Genomic DNA, 26835 nt, shown 5'->3' on the forward strand with positions numbered 1-26835 from the left:
TTGCTGACAACACAACGGTGGAAGGCCTGATCACCAACGACGATAAGACAGCCTATAGGGAGGAGGTCAGTGACCTGGCAGTGTGGTGCCGGTACAACAACCTCTCCCTGAACGTCAGCAAGACAAAGGAGTTGATTGTGGATGACAGGTAACGGATTCTCCATCCACATTGACAGGGCTGTAGTGGAGCGGGTCGAGAGCTCCAACTTCCTTGGTCAACACATCACTAAGGAATGAATATGTTCCACACACACCAACAAAGTTGTGAATAAGGTGTGAAAATGCCTCTTTTCTCTGCCTCCACATGGCAAGCGGTACCGATGCACCAAGTCTGGAACCAACAGCTTCTACCCTCAAGCCATAAAATGACTAAATAGTTAACCAAATAGCTACCCTGACTATCTGCATTGACCCTTTTTGCACTCATTTGACTCATCAATGCTGCTACTGTTTATTATCTATCCTGTTGCCTAGTCACTTTACCACTACTATCTACCTCAATTACCTCATACCCTGCACATCAACTTGGTACTGGTACCCCATGTATATAGCCAAGTTATGATTACTTATTGTGTATATTACTTGTGTTATTATTTTTCTGTGTTTTTAAATATCTTTCTCTCTCTGTATTGTTGGGAATGGCCCGTAAGTAAGCATTTCACTGTTAGTCTACACCTGTTGTTTACAAGCATGTGACAAATAACATTTGATTTGAACAGAGGTCAGAATTCCTTATTGAATGGCCACAAAGGGACTCTTTTCATCACTTACCTTCTTACAAAACTTTCTGGGATGTGATGACTTTCACCAGTTGAGAGTGTGTGATAGATAGCCTACACTTTTTTCCTATACTTTTTTCCTAGCCTCTAACTCATTCACGATATATCCATGCTATTGCTTAGCTTTGAATGAGGAGAGGAGACTCAACTTTCATGACATGATGTTGCTATAGATGCTTTCATTTAGCTGTGTATACAGTATCCACTTAAAAAACAGACACAGACCATTCTGCTCACAAATGATCCTGACCATGGTGTGTCAGTTTTATGTAAAAAACATAAAAGTGTCACATTATCACAGAGAATAAACTTCTACATCAGCCTATCAGATGGGCAAATTATTTCACTAGAAATCAGATCCTTTGTTTACTTCTCACTGTATGGACGCTCTAACGCTTTATGAGAGATCTCCATGTTATGTTTGATATCGACAAGCCACCTCCTACCTTCCTGTGGATGCTTGATAAAATCTCTACTGTGGAGATTCTCAATATTCATTCCTCCTGCAAACCGGACCTTGAGTGTGAAGTTTGGGAAAGGGGGATACAATCAAGGTAAGCTTAGAATATCCTATTGGCAATGCATTATTATTTTCATAGCATTGTAATTACGGCATGAATGATTTATTTAACCATGGGATTGTGAATGGCAAAGTAAAGAGACCGAAGTTAGGTCTTCAGATGGTTTTCTCCAGCTGTGGGCAGATGTGTAGTCAAAGGGACTAAGCGCATTTATCAAGGTCGGGATAAGCTATTTGTTATAGCCTCAGAAGATGTTGAAGCCCTTTATTGAACTACAGTTAATAGGTCGCTAAATTAGACAATAGCCGATTTGTTCCCCCCTCTATTTAGATTACACTTGGAGTGGGGTGATGATTTATTATACTGTCACACTGTTTGTGCCTTCAATGTTCAAAAGGGGACGTTCCTTGTGCATCTGCATCATTTGGCAGATGAGACGGAAGCGTAGACTAGAGCTTACTATAGTTTACAATGGGGGCCAAGGAAAATCTCAGTGAGATGTAGAGAAACATTCAGCAAAGCGGGTAAGAATCAGACTTTTCTACTTTTATTCTCATATTAGGTCTAACAATAAACTATTGGCTATGCTTAGCCTATACAGATTGGCTAAAACAATTGCTTTGAGGACCTACATAATAGGCTATTGTTATATTTGTTGGGCTATATTACATTAGGAAACAGTGAAAAAGGGAATTACTGAACTAATGCGTTAACTAATGCCTCAAAAACAATAATATTCCCTATTGATGTTCAACTCTGTATTGAGTATGAACTCACTCTGTGTGTCTAAGCTAAACAGTTCCAATAACTTAATCTGCATCATGACACTCCTCATTACCCCCTGTCTGTATTTGCTTTAGTTCAATGAGATATCCGCTCTTTCGGTATCTATAGTCAGGCTATAATAAAATAGAGTTGAGATAATGCCAATTTCAAGATTCAACACACATTTATGGGACTGTATGGCATCATGTGGTGGCAAATGCAATACAATGTTGCAGGAAGTGGCTGAATATGTACATAGTAAAGTCACTTTTTTATACAACGGGGGGTTTGGAACATCCATTGTTAGAGCCTATCCAGCCCATGATATACTAGACAACATACACATTGCCAGTACATTAATAAAAAGATTCCATTGTTTATGCCTTTACCTAGAAATACATTTACTACTACTACTTTTAAAGATCCACTGCCCAGCTATTCAATTTAGAAACTTAATCTCCACTGAGAAAAGCATCTAAAGCATTATCTTCAACGTTTGCAACAATGTTGCAATATTGAAATTTGATCCCCACTGTGTCCCATAGTAATTAACGAGTCGGGAGTCGAGATAAGACAGACAGCCATCTTTTCTCAGCCAGTCGAAATCATGAATCAGCATAATTTCTATGGATATATATATACACTGTACAATGACATGTCAATAGAAAAACTAGCTTGCTGTCTTTCCAGCTTCAGTCTGAAGTGATTGTGTTAGTTGTATAGTTGGCTAGCTAGTTCCAGAACTGCAAAGTGGTGCAACTGTTGAGAATCTGAGTCTATGGTTGTTGTCGGAGAAAGGGGTTGAGTGTGTGTGTGTGTGTGTGTGTGTGTGTGTGTGTGTGTGTGTGTGTGTGTGTGTGTGTGTGTGTGTGTGTGTGTGTGTGTGTGTGTGTGTGTGTGTGTGTCCCACAACTGTTGCGAGGGAGTAAAAGATGTTAGGGACAATACAGGATGATTCACAATAATTGTTTGCTAATATAATAATTGCTTGCCATAATGTCATTTTGGTAATGGGGAGACTGGTGAGAGGTAAAAATCCTTTGCATAAATTGCCTACATTACTACAAATATTAATAGCTAATTATGGAAAATAAGATAGAGGATTTTTATATATATATATATATATATATATATTTTTTTTTTATGGCTATATATAATACAAATCGAGGTGAGGGCGATGGAAATGCATTTGGCGGTTCATCTCCTTCTGTTCTGTGGGTGGCACTCTGTGCTCTTTTCGAAGGATGGGTCCCGATCTCTTCGGGGCTATGGGATCTGGGAGGGTCGGGGGTGGTCTGCCGGGCATTGGGATGACAACCCAACTCGGGATGAGGAGGGGTTTTAGCTGGTGGAATAGTGGGGACCAATTGGAGGTTTACTTAGTAGCAATGCAAATATCATGGTACAGCTATATAGACAATCATCATGTTACCTTTTAATGGTACGTTTACAAACTTATATTTTGATAAATATAATTGAAACTTGTGTCTTATTATGATGATAAGTGATGAAATAAGTATAGCCAGTTATAATTGTAATGGCTTAGCAGATAACATGAAAAGACGATACCTGGCTATAAGAGAAAGAATTTAATATCTATTGTTCACAGGAAACTCATTCAACAATTTTAGATGAAGTTTTGTGGAAAAAGGACGGGGGGCGAATTATATTTCTCCCATGGGGAAAGAAATTCAAAAGGGGTGATGATATTAATTAACCGTAATTTTGATCCCAATGTGCAAAATGTCCTAACAGATATGGTAGATGTAGATGGATTATTTTAAATATGTTATTGAACAATAAACAGATAAGGCTTATTAACCTATACGGTCCAAATAATGATGATCCAAGCTTCTTTGAAAATATATATAAGAATGTATCAACTCTACAAGCAACACTAGAACATATTATCATGGTGGGGGATTTTAATATGGTTTTAAAAACCTCTATGGACCGTAAAGGAAATCACACTGAAAATTATCACCCTCAGGCACTTAAGGAAATCATGAATGTTATAGATATATTGGAATTAGTGGATATATGGAGGCTTAAATACCATGACCTAGTGAGATATACATGGTGGAGGCTTAATCAAGCTAGTCGTCTTGATTACTTTCTTATGTCATACTCACTGGCACCAAAAGTTTTAAAAAAGTGTTGATAGGGGACAGAATGCGGTCGGATCATCACATAATTGGCATATAAACTCAGCAAAAAAAAGAAGCGTCCTCTCACTGTCAACTGTGTTTATTTTCAGCAAACTTAACATGTGTATATATTTGTATGAACATAACAAGATTCAACAACTGAGACATAAACTGAACAAGTTCCACAGACATGTGACTAACAGAAATGTAATCTTGTGCCCCTGAACAAAGGGGGGGGGTGGGGAATCAAAGGTAACAGTCAGTATCTGGTGTGGCCACCAGCTGCATTAAGTACTGCAGTGCATCTCCTCCTCATGGACTGCACCAGATTTGCCAGTTCTTGCTGTGAGATGTTACGCCACTCGTCCACCAAGACACCTGCAAGTTCCCGACATTTCTGGGGGGAATGGCCCTAGCCCTCACCCTCCGATCCAACAGGTCCCAGACGTTCTCAATGGGATTGAGATCCGGGCTCTTCGCTGGCCATGGCAGAACACTGACATTCCTGTCTTGCAGGAAATCACGCACAGAACGAGCAGTATGGCTGGTGGCATTGTCATGCTGGAGGGTCATGTCAGGATGAGCCTGTAGGAAGGTACCACGTGAGGGAGGAGGATGTCTTCCCTGTAACGCACAGCGTTGAGATTGCCTGCAATGACAACAAGCTCAGTCTGATGATGCTGTGACACACCGCCCCAGACCATGACGGACCCTCCACCTCCAAATCGATCGTGCTCCAGAGTACAGGCCTTGGTGTAACGCCCATTCCTTCGACGATAAACGCGAATCTGACCATCAGCCCTGGTGAGACAAAACCGCGACTCGTCAGTGAAGTGCACTTTTTGCCAGTCCTGTCTGGTCCAGCGACGGTGGGTTTGTGCCCATAGGCGACGTTGTTGCTGGTGATGTCTGGTGAGGACCTGCCTTACAACAGGCCTACAAGCCCTCAGTCTAGCCTCTCTCAGCCTATTACGACAATCTGAGCACTGATGGAGGGATTGTGCGTTCCTGGTGTAACTCGGGCAGTTGTTGTTGCCATCCTGTACCTGTCCCGCAGGTGCGATGTTCGGATGTACTGATCCTGTGCAGGTGTTGTTACATGTGGTCTGCCACTGCGAGGATGATCAGCTGTCCGTCCTGTCTCCCTGTAGCGCTGTCTTAGGCATCTCACAGTACGGACATTGCAATTTATTGCCCTGGCCAAATCTGCAGTCCTCATGCCTCATTGCAGCATGCCTAAGGCACGTTCGCGCAGATGAGCAGGGACCCTGGGCATCTTTCTTTTGGTGTTTTTCAGAGTCAGTAGAAAGGCCTCTTTAGTGTCCTAAGTTTTCTTAACAGTGACCTTAATTGCCTACCATCTGTAAGTTGTTGGTGTCTTAACGACCGTTCCACAGGTGCATGTTCATCAATTGTTTATTGTTCATTGAAACATGGGAAACAGTGTTTAAACCCTTTACAATGAAAATCTGTGAAGTTATTTGGATTTTTACGAATTACCTTTGAAAGACATGGTCCCGAAAAGGGACCTTTCTTTTTTTGCTGAGTTTAAATTACTCTTACAGAATTTCCACGTGGGCGAGGATATTGGAAATTTAATCAAAGCCTACTTACTGGATGATAACTTGTTTATAACTAGGACATAAGAATTTATAACTGACTTTTTCCGATATGACATAGGTACAGCAGATCCCCTTATTGTATGGGACACTTTTAAATGTGCCTTTAGAGGCCATGCAATTCAGTACTCATCAATAAAACAAAATCAATTTAGATCAAAATAATCCATATTAACAAAGGAAATTGAAGGACTAACAATACAGTTAGATAGAAATAAAAACTGTACCATAGAGGCACAGAATAAGTTAGAGGAAAAACAAAAAGAAATGGATAAAATTATTCAAGAAAGATCCAGGGTAACATATTATTAAAAAATTAATTGAGCTGGACGGAATATGGGGAAGAATGTACCAAATTCTTTTTTGATCTTCAACATAGAAATGCTACCAAATAAAATGTATTGAAACATGTTACAAATGATGGAGTCACGCATGGTTCACCAAATTATATTTTGAAAGAGGAAGTAAAGTACTTTAAGAATATGTTTTCGTTTCAGTCTCCTCCATCTCCACTAACCGAAGCTAATTGTATGGATTTATTTCCTATTAATAATGTAAAATTAACATCTGTTCAGAAAGACTCAAGTCAAATTACAGAGGAGGAACTTCTTGATGCAATTAAAGCCTTTAAGGCTGGGAAAACTCCAGGGCTGGTTGGCATACCAGTAGAAGTATAATTTTATTTTTTATATACTCAGAGGATCATTATTAACATGTTTAAACCACTCCTATATAAACGGTAGATTATCGGACACGCAACAAGAAGGTCTGATTTCACTATTACTGAAACAGGATTGTCACAACATCCGCCGAAGTTGGTGCCTCTCCTTGTTCGGGCGGCGTTCGATGTCACCGGCTTTCTAGCTACTACCGATCTACGTTTCTTTTTCCATTTGTTTTGTCTTGATTGTACACACCTGGTTCCCATTACGTTATAATTTATTCCCTATTTAACCCTCTGGTTCCCACATGGTTTTGTGCGTGTTTGTTCTTTATTTAGTGTTCTAGACTTCTGTGCGCTGGTGTGTTTTTCCCTGCGTGGAAATTGTTGTTGTTTCTTTTCAAGTAAAGTACGTCTTTTACTCAGTTCTGTGTCCTGTGCCTGACTCCGTCCTACCGCTGCACACTGACGCCTGACAGAAACACGCACCTCATATGAAGTCAGCAGGTGCACCCAGTCCTCCGTTACCAGTGGAGAAGCGTGTCCAGCAGCACGTGACGATGCTCCAAAATCTTGGCACAGCCATGGATCGCGTGCTGCACACCATGGAGCGATGGGAGAGAGGGGGTTTTCCCACACCCCTATCAACTTCACCCCAACCCACACCACTGTCCACCCCTCCGTCACCTGGACCCAGTGGGATTCGGCTCTCGCTCCCGAGGGCATATGATGGGACGGCTGCCGGGTGCCAGGGGTTCCTGCTCCAGTTGGAGCTCTACCTGGCGACCGTCCACCTGGCTCCCTCGGGACACTAGAGTGTGTCCACCCTCATCTCCTGTTTGTCGGGGAAAGCACTTGAGTGGGCCAACGCCAAATGGGGAGGAATAGACGCAGCCTTGGTCCGCTATGAGGATTTCACCCGCCAATTCCAGGCGGTCTTCGATCATCCACCTGAGGGAAGAGCGGCGGGGGAACGCTTGTTCCATCTCAGACAGGGGATGAGGAGCGCACTGGACTTCAGGACCCTGGCTGCCAGAGCGGGATGGAATGAGAGGGCCCTGATCGACCATTACCGGTGTAGTCTACGTGAAGACATTCATCGGGAGCTGGCATGCAGGGACACCACTCTTACCCTCGACCAGCTGGTGGATTTATCCATCATGCTGGATAACCTGTTGGCCACCCGCGGACGTCTGGATCGGGGTCCGTCCATTCCATCCCCCAGCACCTCCGATCCTACACCTATGAAGCTCGGAGGTGCTGCTCTAAGGGTGACCGGAGGGGGGGCTGTATCCTGCACCACCAGTGGCCTCAGAGGGCACACTGCTGGTCGGTGCTGGGGAGGTTCCCAGGTGACCTGGTGGATCATCCCAGGTGAGTAGGCACCCGACTAACCCAGAGCTCCCTGTTGCACACTGTTGTATGTATAGAGATTTCCCCGCATTCCCAGAATAAGGCGCTAGTAGATTCAGGCGCAGCTGGGAACTTTATTGACCGTTCATTTGCACTTAGATTAGGGATCCCTATTGTTCCTGTTGATGTGCCCTTCCCTGTACATGCCTTAGATAGTCGTCCTTTAGGGTCGGGCCTGATTAGGGAGGTCACAGCTCCACTATGTATGATAACGCAGGAGGGTCACGAGGAGAGAATTAGTCTCTTCCTGATCGATTCTCCTGCGTTTTCTGTGGTGTTGGAGCTTCCCTGGTTGGCCTATCATGACCCCACTATTTCGTGGCAACAGGGATGGTTTTGTGGCTCTTAAGGGATGGTCACGTCAGTGCTCAGGGAGGTGTGTAGGTGTTTCCATAGGTGTAACTAGGGTGGAGAGTCCAAACCAGGTTTCCACCTTGCACATCCCCCCAAAATATGCCGATTTGGCTCTCGCCTTCAGTAAAAAGAAGGCAACTCAACTACCACCTCATCGACGGGGGGATTGTGCGATAAATCTCCTGGTAGACGCAGCACTTCCCAGGAGTCACGTGTATCCTCTGTCACAGGAAGAGACGGCGGCTATGGAAACATATGTCTCCGAATCTCTGGGACAGGGATACATTCAGCCTTCGACTTCACCTGCCTCCTCGAGTTTATTTTTTGTGAAGAAGAAGGATGGAGGTTTACGCCCATGCATTGACTATCGAGGTATAAATCAGATCATGGTGAAGTACAGTTATCCGCTGCCGCTCATAGCCAGTGTGACAGAGTCATTGCACGGGCGCGCTTCTTCACCAAATTGGATCTCAGGAGCGCTTACAACCTGGTGCGTATCCGGGAGGGGGATGAGTGGAAGACGGCATTGAGTACCACCTCTGGGCACTATGAGTACCTCGTCATGCCATACGGGTTGATGAATGCTCCATCAGTCTTCCAATCCTTTGTAGACGAGATTTTCAGGGACCTGCACGGGCAGGGTGTAGTGGTGTATATAGATGACATTCTAATATACTCCGCTACACGCGCCGAGCATGTGTCCCTGGTGCGCAATGTGCTTGGTCGACTGTTGGAGCATGACCTGTACGTCAAGGCTGAGAAATGTCGTTCTTACAACAGTCCGACTCCTTCCTAGGGTACCGCCTGTCCGAGTCAGGGGTGGAGATGGAGAGTGACCGCATTTCAGCCGTGCGTAATTGGCCGACTCCAACCACGGTTAAGGAGGTGCAGTGGTTTTTAGGGTTTGCCAACTACTCCCGTATGTTTATCTGGGGCTTTGGTCAGGTAGCGGCTCCCATTATCTCCTTACTTAAGGGGGGACCTGTGCGACTGCTGTGATCAGCAGGGGCGGACAGGGCTTTTGGTCACCAGAAGGCTCTGTTTACCCCGGCTCCCGTGCTGGCTCATCCGGATCCCTCCTTGGCATTCATAGTAGAGGTGGACGCGTCCGAGGCTGGGATAGGAGCTGTGCTTTCTCAGCACTCGGGTACGCCACCAAAGCACCGCCCCTGTGCTTTCTTTTCAAAGAAGCTCAGCCCGGCAGAGCGAAACTATGATGTGGGGGACCGGGAGGTGTTGGCTGTTGTCAAGGCTCTGAAGGCGTGGAGGCATTGGCTTGAGGGGGCTAAACACCCTTTCCTCATTTGGACTGACCACCACAATCTGGAGAACATCCGGGCGGCGAGGAGACTGAACCCTCACCAGGCAAGGTGGGCCATGTTTTTCACCTGTTTTGTTTTCACCCTATCCTACAGACCAGGTTCCCAGAACGCTAAGCCAGACGTACTGTCTGTATGACACAGAGGAGCGGTCCACGGATCCCACTCCCATACTTCCGGCTTCTTGCCTGGTGGCACCGGTGGAAAGGGAGGTTGACGCGGACATCGAATGGGCGTTACGTACGAAGCCCACTCCCACCCAGTGTCCAGTTCGGCGTCTGTACGTTCCGTCTGATGACCGCGATTGATTGACCTGTTGGGCCCACACGTCACCCTCCTCTGGTTATCCTGGCATCATTTGGACAGTGCACTGTCTTAGTGGGAAGTACTGTTGGCCCACTTTAGCTAAGGACGTGAGGGTTTATGTTTCCTCCTGCTCGGTGTGCGCCCAGTGCAAGGCACCTAGACACCTGCCCAGAGGGAAATTACAACCCCTACCTGTTCCACAACGGCCGTGGTCACACCTATCGGTGGATTTCGTGACGGATCTTCCTCCGTCACAAGGAAACACCACGATCCTGGTCGTTGTGGATCGGTTTTCTAAGTCCTGCCATCTCCTTCCTTTGCCCGGTCTCCCTACGACCCTACAGACTGCGGAGGCCTTGTTAACACACGTCTTCCGGGCACTACGGGGTGCCTGAGGATATAGTGTCTGATCGGGGTCCCCAGTTCACATCGAGGATCTGGAGGGTGTTCATGGTTTCACCCCGAGAATAATGGGCAGGTGGAGAGAGTTAACCAGGATGTGGGTAGGTTTCTGCGGTCCTATTGGCAGGACCGGCCGGGGGAGTGGGCGGCTTTCATCCCCTGGGCAGAGATGGCCCAAAACTCCCTCCGCCACTCCTCCACTAACCTGTCTCCGTTTCAGTGTGTACTAGGTTATCAGCCGGTCCTGGCACCGCGGCATCAGAGCCAGATCGAGGCACCTGCGGAGGATGAATGGTTTCGGCGCTCGGAGGAGACTTGGGACGCTGATCATGTACGCCTGCAACGGGCCATCAGACAACAGAAGGTGAGCGCCAACCGCCACCACAGTGAGGCCCCGGTGTATGCACCGGGGGACCGGGTCTGGCTCTCGACCCGAAACCTGCCCCTTCGCCTGCCCTGCCTGAAGCTGGGTCCGCGGTTTGTGAGGCCATTTAAAGTCCTGAGGAGACTGAACGAGGTATGTTATAGGTTACAGCTTCCCTCTGATTACCGTATTAACCCCTCGTTCCATGTGTCTCTCCTCAGGCCGGTGGTGGCTGGTCCGCTCCAGCAGTCTGAGGTGCGGGAGGTTCCTCCGCCCCCTCTGGACATCGAGGGGGCCCCGGCGTATACTGTGTGAGCCATCATGGACTCAAGGCGTCAGGTGAAGGGCCTTCAGTACCTCGTGGAGGGGTACGGTCCGGAGGAGAGATGCTGGGTGCCGGTGGAGGACATCCTGGACCCTTCCTTACTGCAGGAATTTCACCGTCTCCACCCGGATCGCCCTGTGCCTCATCCTGCAGGTCGTCCCCGAGGCCGGTGTCGGCGCGCTGCTGGAGCCGTGCGTCAAGGGGGGGGTACTGTCACGACTTCCGCCGAAGTTGGTGCCTCTCCTTGTTCGGGCGGCGTTCAGCGGTCGATGTCACCGACTTTCTAGCTACCACCGATCTACGTTTCTTTTTCCAATTGTTTTGTCTTGATTGTACACACCTGTTTCCCATTATGTTATAATTTATTCCCTATTTAACCCTCTGGTTCCCACATGGTTTTGTGCATGTTTGTTCTTTGTTTAGTGTTCTAGACTTCTGTGCGCTGGTGTGTTTTTCCCTGCGTGGAAATTGTTGTTTCTTTTCGAGTAAAGTACGTCTTTTACTCAGTTCTATGTCCTGCGCCTGACTCCATCCTACCGCTGCACACTGACACCTGACAAGGATCCAAGTGGTATATACACTGCTCAAAAAAATAAAGGGAACACTTAAACAACACATCCTAGATCTGAATGAATGAAATAATCTTATTAACTACTTTTTTCTTTACATAGTTGAATGTGCTGACAACAAAATCACACAAAATGAATCAATGGAAATCCAATTTATCAACCCATGGAGGTCTGGATTTGGAGTCACACTCAAAATTAAAGTGGAAAACCACACTACAGGCTGATCCAACTTTGATGTAATGTCCTTAAAACAAGTCAAAATGAGGCTCAGTAGTGTGTGTGGCCTCCACGTGCCTGTATGACCTCCCTACAACGCCTGGGCATGCTCCTGATGAGGTGGCGGATGGTCTCCTGAGGGATCTCCTCCCAGACCTGGACTAAAGCATCCGCCAACTCCTGGACAGTCTGTGGTGCAACGTGGCGTTGGTGGATGGAGCGAGACATGATATCCCAGATGTGCTCAATTGGATTCAGGTCTGGGGAACAGGCGGGCCAGTCCATAGCATCAATGCCTTCTTCTTGCAGGAACTGCTGACACACTCCAGCCACATGAGGGCTAGCATTGTCTTGCATTAGGAGGAACCCAGGGCCAACCGCACCAGCATATGGTCTCACAAGGGGTCTGAGGATCTCATCTCGGTACCTAATGGCAGTCAGGCTACCTCTGGCGAGCACATGAAGGGCTGTGCGGCCCCCCAAAGAAATGCCACCCCACACCATGACTGACCCACCGCCAAACCGGTCATGCTGGAGGATGTTGCAGGCAGCAGAACGTTCTCCACGGCGTCTCCAGACTCTGTCACGTCTGTCACGTGCTCAGTGTGAACCTGCTTTCATCTGTGAAGAGCACAGGGCGCCAGTGGCGAATTTGCCAATCTTGGTGTTCTCTGGCAAATGCCAAACGTCCTGCACGGTGTTGGGCTGTAAGCACAACCCCCACCTGTGGACGTCGGGCCCTCATCCCAACCTCATGGAGTCTGTTTCTGACCGTTTGAGCAGACACATGCACATTTGTGGCCTGCTGGAGGTCATTTTGCAGGGCTCTGGCAGTGCTCCTCCTGCTCCTCCTTGCACAAAGGCGGAGGTAGCGGTCCTGCTGCTGGGTTGTTGCCCTCCTATGGCCTCCTCAACGTCTCCTGATGTACTGGCCTGTCTCCTGGTAGCGCCTCCATGCTCTGGACACTACGCTGACAGACACTGCAAACCTTCTTGCCACAGCTCGCATTGATGTGCCATCCTGGATGAGCTGCACTACCTGAGCCACTTGTGTGGGTTGTAGACTCCGTCTCATGCTACCACTAGAGTGAAAGCACCGCCAGCATTCAAAAGTGACAAAAACATCAGCCAGGAAGCATAGGAACTGAGAAGTGGTCTGTGTCTCCACCTGCAGAACCACTCCTTTATTGGGGGTGTCTTGCTTATTGCCTATAATTTCCACCTGTTGTCTATTCCATTTGCACAACAGCATGTGAAATTGATTGTCAATCAGTGTTGCTTCCTAAGTGGACAGTTTGATTTCACAGAAGTGTGATTGACTTGGAGTTACATTGTGTTGTTTAAGTGTTCCCTTTATTTTTTGAGCAGTATATAAAGATCCAGTCCATTAAAACAATTGCAGGCCTCTTACACTTCAGTGTTGTGATGCAAAAATTCTAGCTAAATGTTTGGCGCATAGAATTAAAAAGGTATTGTCAGATATTATTCATCCTAGTCAGACAGGTTTTTTACCTGGAAGATACATTGGATATAATATCAGACAAGTACTGGAAACAATAGAATACTATGAAATATCGGGGAAACCAGGCCTGATTTTCATAGCTGATTTTGAAAAGACTTTTGATAAAGTACAACTGGAGTTTATATGTAAATGCCTAGAATATTTCAATTTTGGAGAATCTCTTATTAAATGGGTTAAAGTTAAGTATAGTAACCCTAGGTGTAAAATAGTTAATAATGGCTACATCTCAGAAAGTTTTAAACTGTCAAGAGGAGTAAAACAAGGTTGTCTACTATCGGCATATCTATTTATTATTGCCATCAAAATGTTAGCTGTTAAAATTAGATCCAACAATAATATTAAGGGATTAGAAATCCGTGGCTTATAAACAAAGGTGTTATTGTACGCTGATGATTCATGTTTTCTTTTAAAACCACAATTAGAATCCCTCCACAGCCTCATAGAGGCTAGATTAAAACCAAATTATGATAAGTGTACAATGGGGTGGCAGGTAGCCTAGTAGTTAGAGTGTTGGACTAGTAACCGGAAGGTTGCAAGATCAAATCCCTGAGCTGACAAGTAAAAAATCTGTCATTCTGCCCATGAACAAGGCAGTTACACTGTTCCTAGGCCGTCATTGAAAATAAATTGGTTGTTGGTTGCAATTTCAGTTTAAATGTCTACTCTACCAAAATTACAACCAACTAATTGCAGCATCACCACAGAAATGGAAGAGGCAAGTAGAAGGGGGGAAAAAGTAAGGAACTTGTCTGTCAGCCCTGCATTTAAGACCATTAATGGTTAAAGAAAATTGTGATAAATAAAAACAATTACCAATTTAATTTAAGGACCAAAAAGTTGACAGCTGTGCCATATAAATTGCAAAATAGTTGGGAAGAGATTTTTGATGTACCGATTCCATGGCACATGCTTTATGAATTGACACGCAAAACAATGCCAGATTCAAAACTTCACATTTTTCAATTTCAATTATTATAAAAAATTCTTGCAACCGGTAGAATGTTATAAATATGTTGAATACAATCTTCCCAAGCTCTGCAGATTTTCCTGCGAGGATGCAGAGTCATTAGATTTATTTTGGTTTTGGTACTGTCCATATGTAGCTTGTTTTTGGCCACAGGTCCAGGAATGGCTGAAGAATTGCAACATTTATCTAGAACTAACACTGCAGATAGCAATACTGGGTGATTTGAAAAGTCATAGTCAATCAATAATATAATAATTATTTTAGCTAAAATGTTTATCTTTAATTCACAATCTGTATAATCTATGAGAATAGAAAGGTTCAGTACTTTTGTGAAGCATCACAGCACAGTTGAAAAATATATGGCAAATAGAAATCCGAAATGGATAGTGTTAAGAGATAGATGGGAGGGGTTGAATCGAGCTGAAGGGTGGGACTAATAACAACAAGATAAACAATGCAAAACATACAGGGTCTGTAAAATGTGTATAGGTTCAGAAATGTTGTTAAATAGCACAGTTACAAATAAAAATCAAACTGGATGGACATCAGAAATAGAGGAAGGACTAAAAACAAACAAAATATAACTATTGTAAAATAGTTTGTGTCTGTAAAATGTGTATAATACGTATAAACTGAAGGTAGAAGCCTAAGTGTTATTGTTTATTAGTTACTCCAATTGTGGGAGGGGTGGTAGGGTTTGCGGGAATAATAAAGGTATATTCAAAAACAAAGTGTGTATATGTACGTATATACCGCAATGCAGTTGTAAGCATACTAGGCATTCTATATTATACTACAACATCAGTCTAACTCACAATGGGTGTTGTGTTGGCTGAAAGTTCAAGGCAGGTCCTCTTCAGCTAGTGAACCTCATCTTGTGTTCGACAATGGGAGCTGGTCTGGCAGAACTTCACATTGGCTCTTGCCAGCCCCGTGCAGTCTTTTCCTCCTCCGGGTCAGATGATGTTGAGTCTACAGGATCTGTACTACTAAAGCTTCTGTCAAGGTCATCATCGGCAGCAGCAGCAGGATTAGTCTGTAGGCTATACACTAGTCAGTGTATGTCATTTTACTACTGTCCCCACCAATACACACTCAAACAAGGTATTATATCAACCCACCCCTCTCATGTCAATAGATCATGCTAACTACAATACACAATACCCACCCCCAACAGACACCAGGCAGTCACCCACACCATCCCCTCCTTACTACACTGAATAAAAATATAAAACCCAACATGCAACAATTTCAAAGATTTTTACTGAGTTACAGTTCATGTAAAGAAATCTGTCATTTGAAATGATTTATTAGGCCCTAATCTATGGATTTCACATGACTGGGAATTCAGATATTCATCTGTTTGTCACAGATCCCTTAAAAAATAGGTAGGGGCGTGGATCAGAAAATCAGTCAGGATTTGGTGTAACCATTTGCCTCATGCAGCGCGACACATCTCTTTTGCATAGAGTTGATCAGGCTGTTGATTGTGGCCTGTGGAATGTTGCCCCACTCCTCTTCAATGGCTGTGCGAAGTTGCTGGATATTGGCAGGAACTGGAACACGCTGTCATACACGTTGATCTAGAGCATCCCAAGCAGGCTCAATGGGTGACATGTCTGCTGAGTATGCAGGCCATGGAAGAACTGGAATATTTTTAATTTCCAGGAATTGTGTACAGATCCTTGCGACATGGGGACTGTGCATTATCATACTGAAACATGAGGTGACTGGGATGACTGGCACGACAATGGGCGTCAGGATCTCGTCACGATATCTCTGTGCATTCATACTGCCATTGATAAAATGCAATTGTGTTCATTGTCTGTAGCTTATTCCTGCCCATACCATAACCCCACCGCCACCATGGGGCACAGTGTTCACAACCTTGACATCAACAAACTGCTCGCCTACACGGCGCCATACACATTGTCTGCCATCTACCAAATACAGTTGAAACCTGGATTCATCCATGAAGAGCACACTTTTCCAGCGTTCCAGAGGCCATCAAAGGTGAGCATTTGCCCACTGAAGTCGGTTACGACGCCAAACTGCAGTAAGGTCAAGACCCTGGTGAGGACGATGAGCATGCAGATGAGCTTCCCTGAGACGGTTTCTGACAGTTTTTGCAGAAATACTTTGGTTGTGCAAACCCAGTTTCATCAGCTGTCCAGTTGGCTGGTCTCAGCTGATCCCGCAGGTGAAAAAGCCAGATGTGGAGGGAGGGTGGTTACACATGGTCTGTATAAGGCCTGTTGGACGTACTGCCAAATTCTCTAAAACAACGTTGTTGGTGGCTTATGGTAAAGAAATTGACATTCAATTCTCTGGTAACAGCTCTGGTGGACATTCCTGCAGTCAGCATGCCAATTGCATTGTATGACAAAACTGCACATTTTAGAGTGGCACAAGGTGCACCTGTGTAATGATCATGATGCTTAATCAGCATCTTGATATGCCACACCTGTCAGGTGGATGGATTATATTGGCAAAGGACAAATGGTCACTAACAGGGATGTATACAAATTTGTGCACAAAATTTGGGAGAAATAAACTTTTTGTGCATATGGAAATGTCTGTGATCTTTTATTTCAGCTCAAGAAACATGGGACCAACACTTCCTACGCGAACCACCATCCATTTGGGAATTCAATTTGAATTTCCATTAGGGTTATATAGCATCACAGAATCTACAGTGTGACTGTCAACATAATCATTAGAAACAACCCTGGTAAACACCAGGTGGAAGTGGTTTATTCAAGTATGATTAGAACGGCCTTTCTCTTGCTAGCTTATAATGACATTGGACTGAGTGATTATTATCATCCTAAGTACCTGTAGGCTACTTCATTTAGAATAATAAATAACTTAATTTCTCACTGAATATCAATCAATCTGTTGAGCTCAAATAAAAGCAGATACATTAACCTGAGATAGTATTTTTCATGAGATAATTCAATTCAATCTAAGGGCTGATCCGGGAGGACCATGAATAATGGGCAATAGGTGCCAGTCGGTATAGTACAGCCGCCATAAGTCTGTCCAGAAGTCATTAGAGCAGGTTTATTCCAGATATAATAGTTAATTAAGTATCAAAAGTAAATTTAATTGCTAAAATGTACTTAAGTATCAAATGTAAAAGTATAAATAATTTCAATATCCTTATATTAAGCAGACCAGATCGGCACCATTTTTGTATTTTTTTTATTTGCAGATAGCCAGGGTCTCACCACAACAGTCAGACGTCATTTACAAATGACGCATGTGTTTAGTGAGTCTGCCAGATCAGAGGCTGTAGGGATGACCAGGGATGTTCTCCTGATAAGGGTGTGAATTTGATCATTTTCCTGTCCTGCTAAGCATTCAAAATGTAACGAATACTTTTCGGTGTCAGAGAAAATGTATGGAGTAAATAGAACGTTACATTCTTTAGGAATGTAGTGAAGTAGGGTGCCTCCCGAGTGTTGCAGTGGTCTAAGGCACAGTGCCGCAGTGCCAGCTGTGCCACTAGAGATTCTGGTTTGAGTCCAGGCTCTGTTGCAGCTGGTGGCGACCGGGAGACCCATGGGGCACTGCACAAATGGCCCAGCGTCGTCCGGGTTAGACGAGGGTTTGGCCGGCAGGGATGTTCTTGTCCCATCGCGCTCTAGTGACTCATGTGGCAGGCCGGGTGCAATGCATACTGACACAATCGCCAGGTGTACGGTGTTTCCTCTGACACATTGGTGCGGCTGGCTTCCGGGTTAAGAGGGCATTGTGTCAAGAAGCAGTACAGATTGGCTGGGTTGTGTTTCGGAAGGCGCACGGCTCTCGACTTTCACCTCTCCCGAGTCCGTACAGGAGTTGCATCAATGGGACAAGACTAACTGCCAATTGGATACCATGAAATTGGGGAGAAAAAGAGGAGAAAAAAATTATAATAATAAAAAAACAAATAGGAATATACTGAAGTAAAAGTAAAAGTTGTCAAAAATATTAATAGTAAAATACACTTAAAAAAACGACTTAAGTAGTACTTTAAAGTATTTTTACTTAAGTACTTTACACCACTGATGTTATGTCTAGTGTATGAGACAAGGCTTTGTATTTGCCACACACACACACACACACACACACACACACACACACACACACACACCACACACACACACACACACACACACACACACACACACACAAATAGTCAAGCAATAGGAAAACTTAGGGACACTCACTCTGACGTAGAGGGGCAGTGAATTGGAATAGCTAAGCTGTGATTGGCTGAGAAAGTTGGGTGATTTGTAGGTACCACTATGGTGAAAAAAGGGACGTTGGGCAACAAACTACTAGAAAAGGGGTATTGAAACAGCCTTTTTAACATCAAAGGTGCATTTATCCACAATGGATGCTTGGGAAATGTCACACTGTAATAAGAGTGTCAATGAGGATGAGCATAATAATAATAACCATATCTTATTTCAATTAAACTCAAGAGGTTGCTGTGCTTTGAAATGTGAAATTGATATTATTGCAGTAAAAAAACATGGGTTGATTTTGGAATGGAATGCTGATCTTATCCTGAATTGCTAGCTCCCAAGACGTGAAATGAATCAAATCCAATTGCTCTCAGGAGCAATGCTGTAGCCTTGGGCTGAACATCCCTGTAACCCTGTAACTTATATTTCCCTCGCTAACTTTAAACATCAGCTATCTGAGCAGCTAACCGATCGCTGCAGCTGTACATAGCCCATCTGTAAAAAGCCCACCCAATCTACCTACCTCATCCCCATATTGTTTTTATTTACTTTTCTGCTCTTTTGCATACCAGTATTTCTACTTGCACATCATCATCTGCTCATCTATCACTCCAGTGTTAATTTGCTAAATTGTAATTACTCCGCTACTATGGCCTATTTATTGCTTTACCTCCTCCCGCCATTTGCACACACTCTATATAGACTTTTTATTTTGGCGGTGGACAATGGAACATTTACATATTCCATTGCTCTAGAACAGCTGACCCTTTGTGATAGCTTTTGGGAATCACCTGTTAATCTTTGTGGTACACTTGAGGTCATAGTCAGACACAAGAATGGGAGTAATTTTCCACACATGAGATGTTTATCTCTTGGATTGTGAAAGAGGAGGAAATGCTGTATATCCATTGTGTATACGCTACCCAGCAGGATTCTATCCTTTAAGTATCTTCTCATTTAAATGTCTTCTCATGTTTTATTCTGATTTTTTATTGATTTATTTCACCTTTATTTAACCAGGTAGGCTAGTTGAGAACAAGTTCTCATTTGCAACTGCGACCTGGCCAAGATAAAGCGTAGCAATTCGACACATACAACAACACAGAGTTACACATGGAATAAACAAAACATACAGTCAATAATACAGTAGAACAAAAGAAAGCAAAAAGTCTATATACAGTGAGTGCAAATGAGGTAAGTTAAGGCAATAAATAGGCCATGATGGCAAGTCATTGACACGGTTATTCTCATGGAAATGCACTGCCTGTGGAAGGTGTTGTCTTTGCTATGGGGGTTGAGATTATTTACTGTATATCATGAGGCCTTTTGATAATAACACATTTCAGCTTTCCTCCATGCTGCTTGCTTGATGATACGCTGTTAATGCATCCTTAGGTATAATTGCTAGTACTCAGGTAGACAGAGATATACTGTACATCTGCATGTTTTTCAGTCACCGCATCTTGAACCTCTCACATCATTCATTCTCCTCTGTTTTGCAATAGTCTACTCCAATAAATTGATTTTATTGCTTACACAAGCACCTCAAGAGCCAAAACAAACATGAATGAATACTGCAATGATAGCTAAGGCTAAGTTTTGAACAATTTCAAATATATAGGCGTATCTACTCATTATCTTATATTTCAATTTCTATTGTGTATGCACCAAAGTGGAAACCACTGAACCTGATATTATAGAAAGCAAAGATTATATTACATTTTAATATTGTTTTACTTAAAGTGGATCCTTTTCCTGGAGCCAGCAGTTTTCAGAACAGGAGTTAACATGGTTGCAAAGACAAGTCCTTTATTTCTCCTAGGGTTATTAAATAGCTGCATTCACATTTGGGAAATCAGCTCAGTGAAGGATTTAATGTTTTGATTGTTGTGTTCTCTTTCAGACGGCAAAAAGACGGCAATCAATGTTCCAGTCATTACTAAGAGTACCGGTATGATTAAAACCCCAGCAAACTCAAACATACAATAAAGACATCAGATAATATATTGAAGCGGAAGGGAAACATACTAATACATTTGGATCCCAGTCTAAAAAAAATACGTTTGGACTTCTAGCATGGAGGTGTCCCATGTGAACAATAGCAGTCATCATGCTTGGTGGAAAGAGATGCCATGGGGCGACACAGACGAGTGCCCCTCCTCCTGGAGTGGCACCACCTTCCTGATAGTTGCCTACAGCGCACTGGTCGCGGTTGGCCTTATCGGTAACACCTGCCTGGTGTTTGTCATCACACGGCAAAAGGAGATGCGGAATGTCACCAACATCTTCATTGCCAACCTGTCCATCTCTGACATCCTCATGTGCATCGTGTGCCTGCCTGTCACCATCATCTACACCCTGATGGATCGCTGGATCCTGGGGGAGACACTCTGTAAGGTCACACCCTTTGTCCAGTGCATCTCTGTCACGGTTTCCATCTTCACCCTTGTCCTCATAGCCATGGAGCGCCACCAACTCATCATCCACCCCACTGGATGGAAGCCCATGGTGCGCCACTCCTACCTGGCTGTAGCCATCACCTGGTTAGTGGCCTGCTTCATCTCTCTTCCTTTCCTCTTCTTCAACGTCCTCGACAACAGTCCTTTCCAGAACATGAGCCTCCCCTTCAATCCCTTCACTGACCACTTCATTTGTATGGAGCGATGGCCCTCAGAGCACAACCGACTGGCCTACACCACCTCCCTGCTGCTCTTCCAGTACTGCCTTCCCCTCATCCTCATCCTGGTCTGCTACCTGCGCATCTTCCTGCGTCTCCGACAGAGAAAATACATGGTGGAGCGAGCCAGGGACAACTGTCAGAAGAAAGCCAAGGGGTCAAAGAGGATCAATGCCATGTTGGCCTCCATTGTGGTAGTGTTTGCCCTCTGCTGGCTCCCGCTCAACATCTTCAATACCTTGTTCGACTGGAACCACCAGGCCATCCCATCCTGCCAGCATGACATAATCTTCTCTGCCTGCCACCTCACAGCCATGGCCTCCACCTGTGTCAACCCCATAATCTACGGCTTTCTCAACAGTAACTTCCAGAAAGAGCTAAAATCTACCCTATACCGCTGCCGCTGCTGGGGGTCACCAGAGAGTTATGAGAGCTTCCCTCTTTCTATTGTCAGCACAGAGGTCACGAAGGGGTCAACCTTGAGCAAAGGATCAATGAGCATGAATGTACAGTCCTGACCCATTCAGAAAAGGAGAGAGAAAGTATAGAACTTCAACCCCCATTGTCTTAACCATCCATTGAAGGTTGACTTGTTGAGCTTTATGCTGGAGCAAGGGTTGACATGGCTGGACTTATTCAAATTAGTCACAGGGGATTGTTGTGTGTCTTAACAATCAATGGTTGGTCTCTTCTGTGGGCATGGAGATAAATGGAAAAGTAAGAGAACACTGTAACCTAAGATAGAGTTTACAGTGTCCTCAATTAGATACAGTGCATTCAGAAAGTATTAACAAAACATGGCCAGTGACAAAATAAATCTAATCCATTTTAAATTCAGGCTGTAACAAAACAAAACGTTTAAAAAGTCAGGGAGTGTGGTGTTAAAGCCTGAATTTAAAATTGATTAAATGTAGATTTTTTTGGTCACTGGCCTACTCCATAATATGAAAGTAGAATGATGTTTTTTCAAAAATGTTACAAATTAATTAAAAATGAAAAGCTGAAATGTTTTGAGTCAATAAGTATTCAATCCCTTTGTTATGGCAATCCTAAATAGGAGTGAAAAGACTAAACAATCGCTTAACAAGTCATATAAAGTGTTTAACATGTTTTTTTTAATGACTTCAAACCTACAGGCGTCCTTCCTAACTAATTTGCCAGAGAGGTAGGAAACCGCTCAGGGATTTCACCATGAGTCCAATTATGACTTTAAAACAGTTAGAGTTTAATGGCTGTGATAGGAGAAAACTGAGGATGGATCAACAACATTATAGTTACCCCACAATTCTGACCTAACTGACAGAGTGAAAAGAAGGAAGCCTGTACAGAATAAAAATATTCCAAAACATGCATCCTGTTTGTAACAAGGCACTAAAGTAATACTGCAAAAATTGTGGCAAAGCAATTCACTTTTTGTCCTGAATAGAAAGTATTGCTTTGGATTTGACCCAAACATATTACTGAGTACCACTCTCCATATTTGTAAGCATAGTGGTAGCTGCATCATGTTATCGGTATGCTTGTAATCGTTAAGGACTGGGGAGTATTTCAGGATAAAAATAAACTGAATGGAGCCAAGCACAGGCAAAATCATGGAGGAAAACCTGCTTCAGTCTGCTTTCCACCAGACACTGGGAGGCTAATTCACCTTTCAGCAGGACAATAACCTAAAACACAAGGCCAAATCTACACTGGAGTTGCTTACCAAGACGACAGTAAATGTTCCAGAGTGGCCGAGTTACAGTTTTGACCTAAATCTGCATGAAAACTTATGGTAAGACCTGCAAATGGTTGTCTAGCAATGATCATCAACCAATTTGACAGAGCTTGAAGAATTTTGAAAAGAATAACGGGCTAATGTTGCACAATCCAGGTGTGGAAAGCTCTTAGAGACTTACCCAGAAAGACACTGTATTCTGTATTTCATTTTCAATAAAATCACACCCTCATTATGGGGTGTTGTGTTTAGATGGGTGAGATTTTTTAAATTTTATTCCATTTTGAATTCAGGCTGTAACACAACAAAATGTGGAGTAAGTCAAGGGGTATGAATACTTTCTGATGGCACTGTATGTGTTTATACAATTTAGAGCACGTTTCAAACTCATTCCATGGAGGGCTGAGTGTCTGCAGGTTTTCGCTCCTCCCTTGTACTTGATTGATTAATTAAGGTCATTAATTAGTAAGGAACTCCAGTCACCTGGTTGTCTAGAGCTTAATTGAAAGGAAAAAAAGAAAAAACAGCAGACACTAGGCCCAACATTGAATGAGTTTGACACCCTGGAAGTCGATGAGTTTATGACCGTGCAAAGGTCTTCTCCAGTGCAAGCACTGCAGAGTAAAAGATGTGGATGTACACAAACATAATATTTCAATGTATTATTTAGGTCTCTATAGAGTATGTAAAGTTGGGAGGGGGTCATGGGGGATTGTTTTTGGCATAAAAAAAATACAAGTACAGAATATTGTATGGAACTTTATTTAGAAAGACAGTTGTTTATTTGTTGTCTAAAGTTTGATAAGCGAGAGGAAAATGTAATGAATTGAAGGTGATTTGTTGATGTAAAAATCTAAATTTACAGACATTTTGGCAAATAAAATGTGCCCTGCTAAAAATGTTTGAATACCACAGCTATAGTGTAACCAGATGTGTTGTAGTATTTAAACTTGCATTGCAGCACATTATAATTTAAGGAATTCTAGGGGTCCACTCACAAAGCCATCCCACTGGGTACAGACATCAGTTCAATGTCTAGTTTTGATTTACATTTTGTTGAGTTGTCAACTAACGTGAATTCAATGTGAAATCAACAACAACAAAAATTCACCATGTCATTGGATTTAGGTAAAAAATTGGTTGAATAATTTACTAAATGCTCTTACATTGATGACTTTTTAAAATTCCAAGCAAGTTTTCCACATTGATTCAATGTCATCACAGAGTTTTGGGGGTTGAAATTATGTGGAAACAACGTTGATTCCATCAGTTTGTGCCCAGTAAGATGTTTGAATAATGTGTCATTTTGAGATTGTGCTTTTTCCTCACATTTTACTCCTGCTGTTTTTACAGAATTTGCTTTTATTATCCAGCTCACACTATCCTTCCAGCCCTCCTTGTGTAATTCCTTCCTTCATTCTGAGACTCATGGAATATGCATGTTAAGGGAGGCCAAGTGCCAACCACTTCCAATGGTTAATTTGTGAAATTGATGAGGGTTTAATGGGATAGTTTTCCAAAATAATTTGTTAATGATTTCCTTCATAGACATGAATAATGTGATCTTTACACTGGCAAATTATTTGGCTAAGATCACATCATGTCAATAAATTTTTCAGAATTGGTTTGTAAATGTACCAATATAACAGAACATAGTTATAGAATTTCCACAAGGAAAGACTTTGACAAGGACTGACATTGAGAACTACTGATTTAAAGCAGAGTGCCTGTCACAGACATGTTTTATTCTACCCACCAAGGTTTACTGCTAAATGTATTACTGTCTAAGCAGCTGACTTTGATAATAAAATGTGCTATCCAACAACCATATATCAAGCACCATATAACAAAAGAAAGAGAGCAGTAAATTAATACACTGTACTTTATGAATGCAGCACATGGAACAATATCCTACTGTATATCCTTGCTCTCTCACTGAGGTCCACTGAGTCTTTGTATGCACAGTAATATACCTAGTGCCATGTTTAGATGCATTGTCTGCATTGAACTTGATATGTCTCTTGCATTGCCATGTGGGACAATTGGTTTATAATATTAATTTGGAATCAATCATTCACCATTTCCATCCGTTCTCCCTCTAATCTACTCTCGTAAACAGATTTTCATCCATTACCCCTTGGCAGTTGCAATAATGATTATTCAAAATGATCAAACTGGAACTCATTCATGAATGTGTGCAATATTTAGTAATTACTAGTTTTGCAGGGTAAAATGAAGTCCAGTTTGCCAATACAGTAAGTAGTGCAAATATCAGGCCATATTTTGTCTAAACATTTGTAAGATAGCTGCGTTTCTGTTTTCCTATTATGAAAAAATGTCAATTTAAATATATGGCTCTTAGCCTCTGTATAATGTTATCCAATGTGCAAAGAACGTTCTCTGTTTACTGCGTAGTTAGCAATGAGCTTTTAGAAGCCAGATGAAGTGTTCTACATTCTCTGTATTCCTTTCTACAGCGATAATCTTTTACAATGAAAGTTACAATACCAATAGATGTTACAGTAGCTATACAAACGTTCAATAAACATTTAATATAAAAAGTTATATTGTATTGCATTTCATGAGTTTTCCATTCTCCATGTGCTCTTAGATATAACAAAGTAATGTAAAATGTTTATCAGCACTCTCATTTTTCCAAGGTATTTCATCATGATTTAGAATGTGAATCATTTACAAAATACAGCTCCTTTACAAAATACAGGTTTTACAGCAGTTTAGTCAATTATATCCACATCCCAGAGAGAAAGTGGTTGTGCTTAAACGTCCCACATAAAAAAATACTTCAGTTTACTATGGAGTATATCATGCTATTGTTTGAGGAGAGTGCACAGTTATGAACTTCAAAAGTTGTTAATAAACCAATTAGGCACATTTGGGCAGTCTTGATACAACATTTTTAACAGAAGTGCATTGGATCAGTCTAAAACTTTGCACATATACTGCTACCATCTAGTGGCCAGAATCTAAATTGTGCCTGGGCTGGAATAATACATTATGGCCGTTCTCTTGCATTTCAAAGATGGTACAAAAAATACAAAAAAAATGTATTAATTAAATTAATTTCACATTTCCACAAACTTCAAAGTGTTTCCTTTCAAATGATATCAAAATATGCATATCCTTGCTTCAGGTCCTGAGCTACAGGGAGTTAGATTTGGGTATGTCATTTTAGGCAAAAATTGATAAAGGGTCTCATCCTTAATTAAAGATGCACTATGCAGAAACACTCCGACATTTCCTGGTGGGTGGGTTTAATTTGTGGAACGTTCCAACAGGAATCTGTTCCAAAAACTTTGTAAATAACAAGGTTGCCAACAAACAATGCAACCTTTCCTGGTTGCAAAAATTCTAATAGATCACCTAATTTCAGTTTGTTACAGAACAAGCAGTCATTGTGTAGTGAATCATTGTACCATCTAAACCGCTGTGAGATATATTTTCCATAACCAAAGATATAGTATATTCAGCTGTTTAAAGCTGGTGTACAAAACTGAAATGAAAAGATGGAAAAACTAAACTTGGGAAGCATAGAAATCGCACTCTACCACTTCTTAGACTTGCTTTCAATGGAAATGAAAGATCTATAACTGACATTTCTATGTGAATTTGGTCAGGTAACCCAAAAAGTTACATATTGTAGCTTTAAAGGGAAACAGTACAGAGGCAGAAATCAAAACAAACTACGTTTATTAAAGCTTAGAGGATTAGTTGCTTGTTTGACACAGATAAGTAACACACATTAACAAGAGTACACCAAAATGACTTAGATCTGTTACTTCCACTAGATAGCTTTCTACGTGCTTTCACGGAAATTCAGCTGACCAATTTCACAAAATGACCAAAAACAGTGACAAACAATACTGTACTTCTGATGGTAGAAAATAAACAGTTAACCACTGCATTTACATAAATATAAATGCAACATCTAAAGTGTTA

The 26835-nt window shown here is 42.7% G+C and overlaps 1 protein-coding gene across 2 annotated transcripts; it reads left to right on the top strand.

Annotated features, from left to right (window-relative positions):
• Positions 1-1245: 1245 nt before the first annotated feature.
• On the top strand, positions 1246-25443 carry LOC106580250 (neuropeptide Y receptor type 1-like). Of its 2 annotated transcripts, none has more exons than XM_014161070.3 (2): positions 1246-1333; positions 20388-25443. In XM_014161070.3, exon 2 carries the CDS (start codon positions 20561-20563, stop codon positions 21677-21679), a length of 1119 nt encoding a protein of 372 aa, XP_014016545.1. In that variant the 5' UTR covers positions 1246-1333; positions 20388-20560; the 3' UTR covers positions 21680-25443. The 2 variants fall into 2 exon arrangements, with proteins under 2 accessions (XP_014016545.1, XP_014016544.1); XM_014161069.3 differs by lacking the exon at positions 1246-1333 and adding an exon at positions 1367-1824.
• The last annotated feature ends 1392 nt before the right edge of the window (positions 25444-26835 follow it).

Source organism: Salmo salar, chromosome 20 (genome assembly GCF_965601325.2).
Source record: "Salmo salar chromosome 20, fSalSal1, whole genome shotgun sequence".
Lineage (NCBI taxonomy): Eukaryota > Metazoa > Chordata > Actinopteri > Salmoniformes > Salmonidae > Salmo > Salmo salar.

Coding starts and splice junctions, on each gene's coding strand:
- LOC106580250 (XM_014161070.3), top strand. CDS start 20,561: ATGGAGGTGTCCCATGTGAACAATAGCAGTCATCATGCTTGGTGGAAA.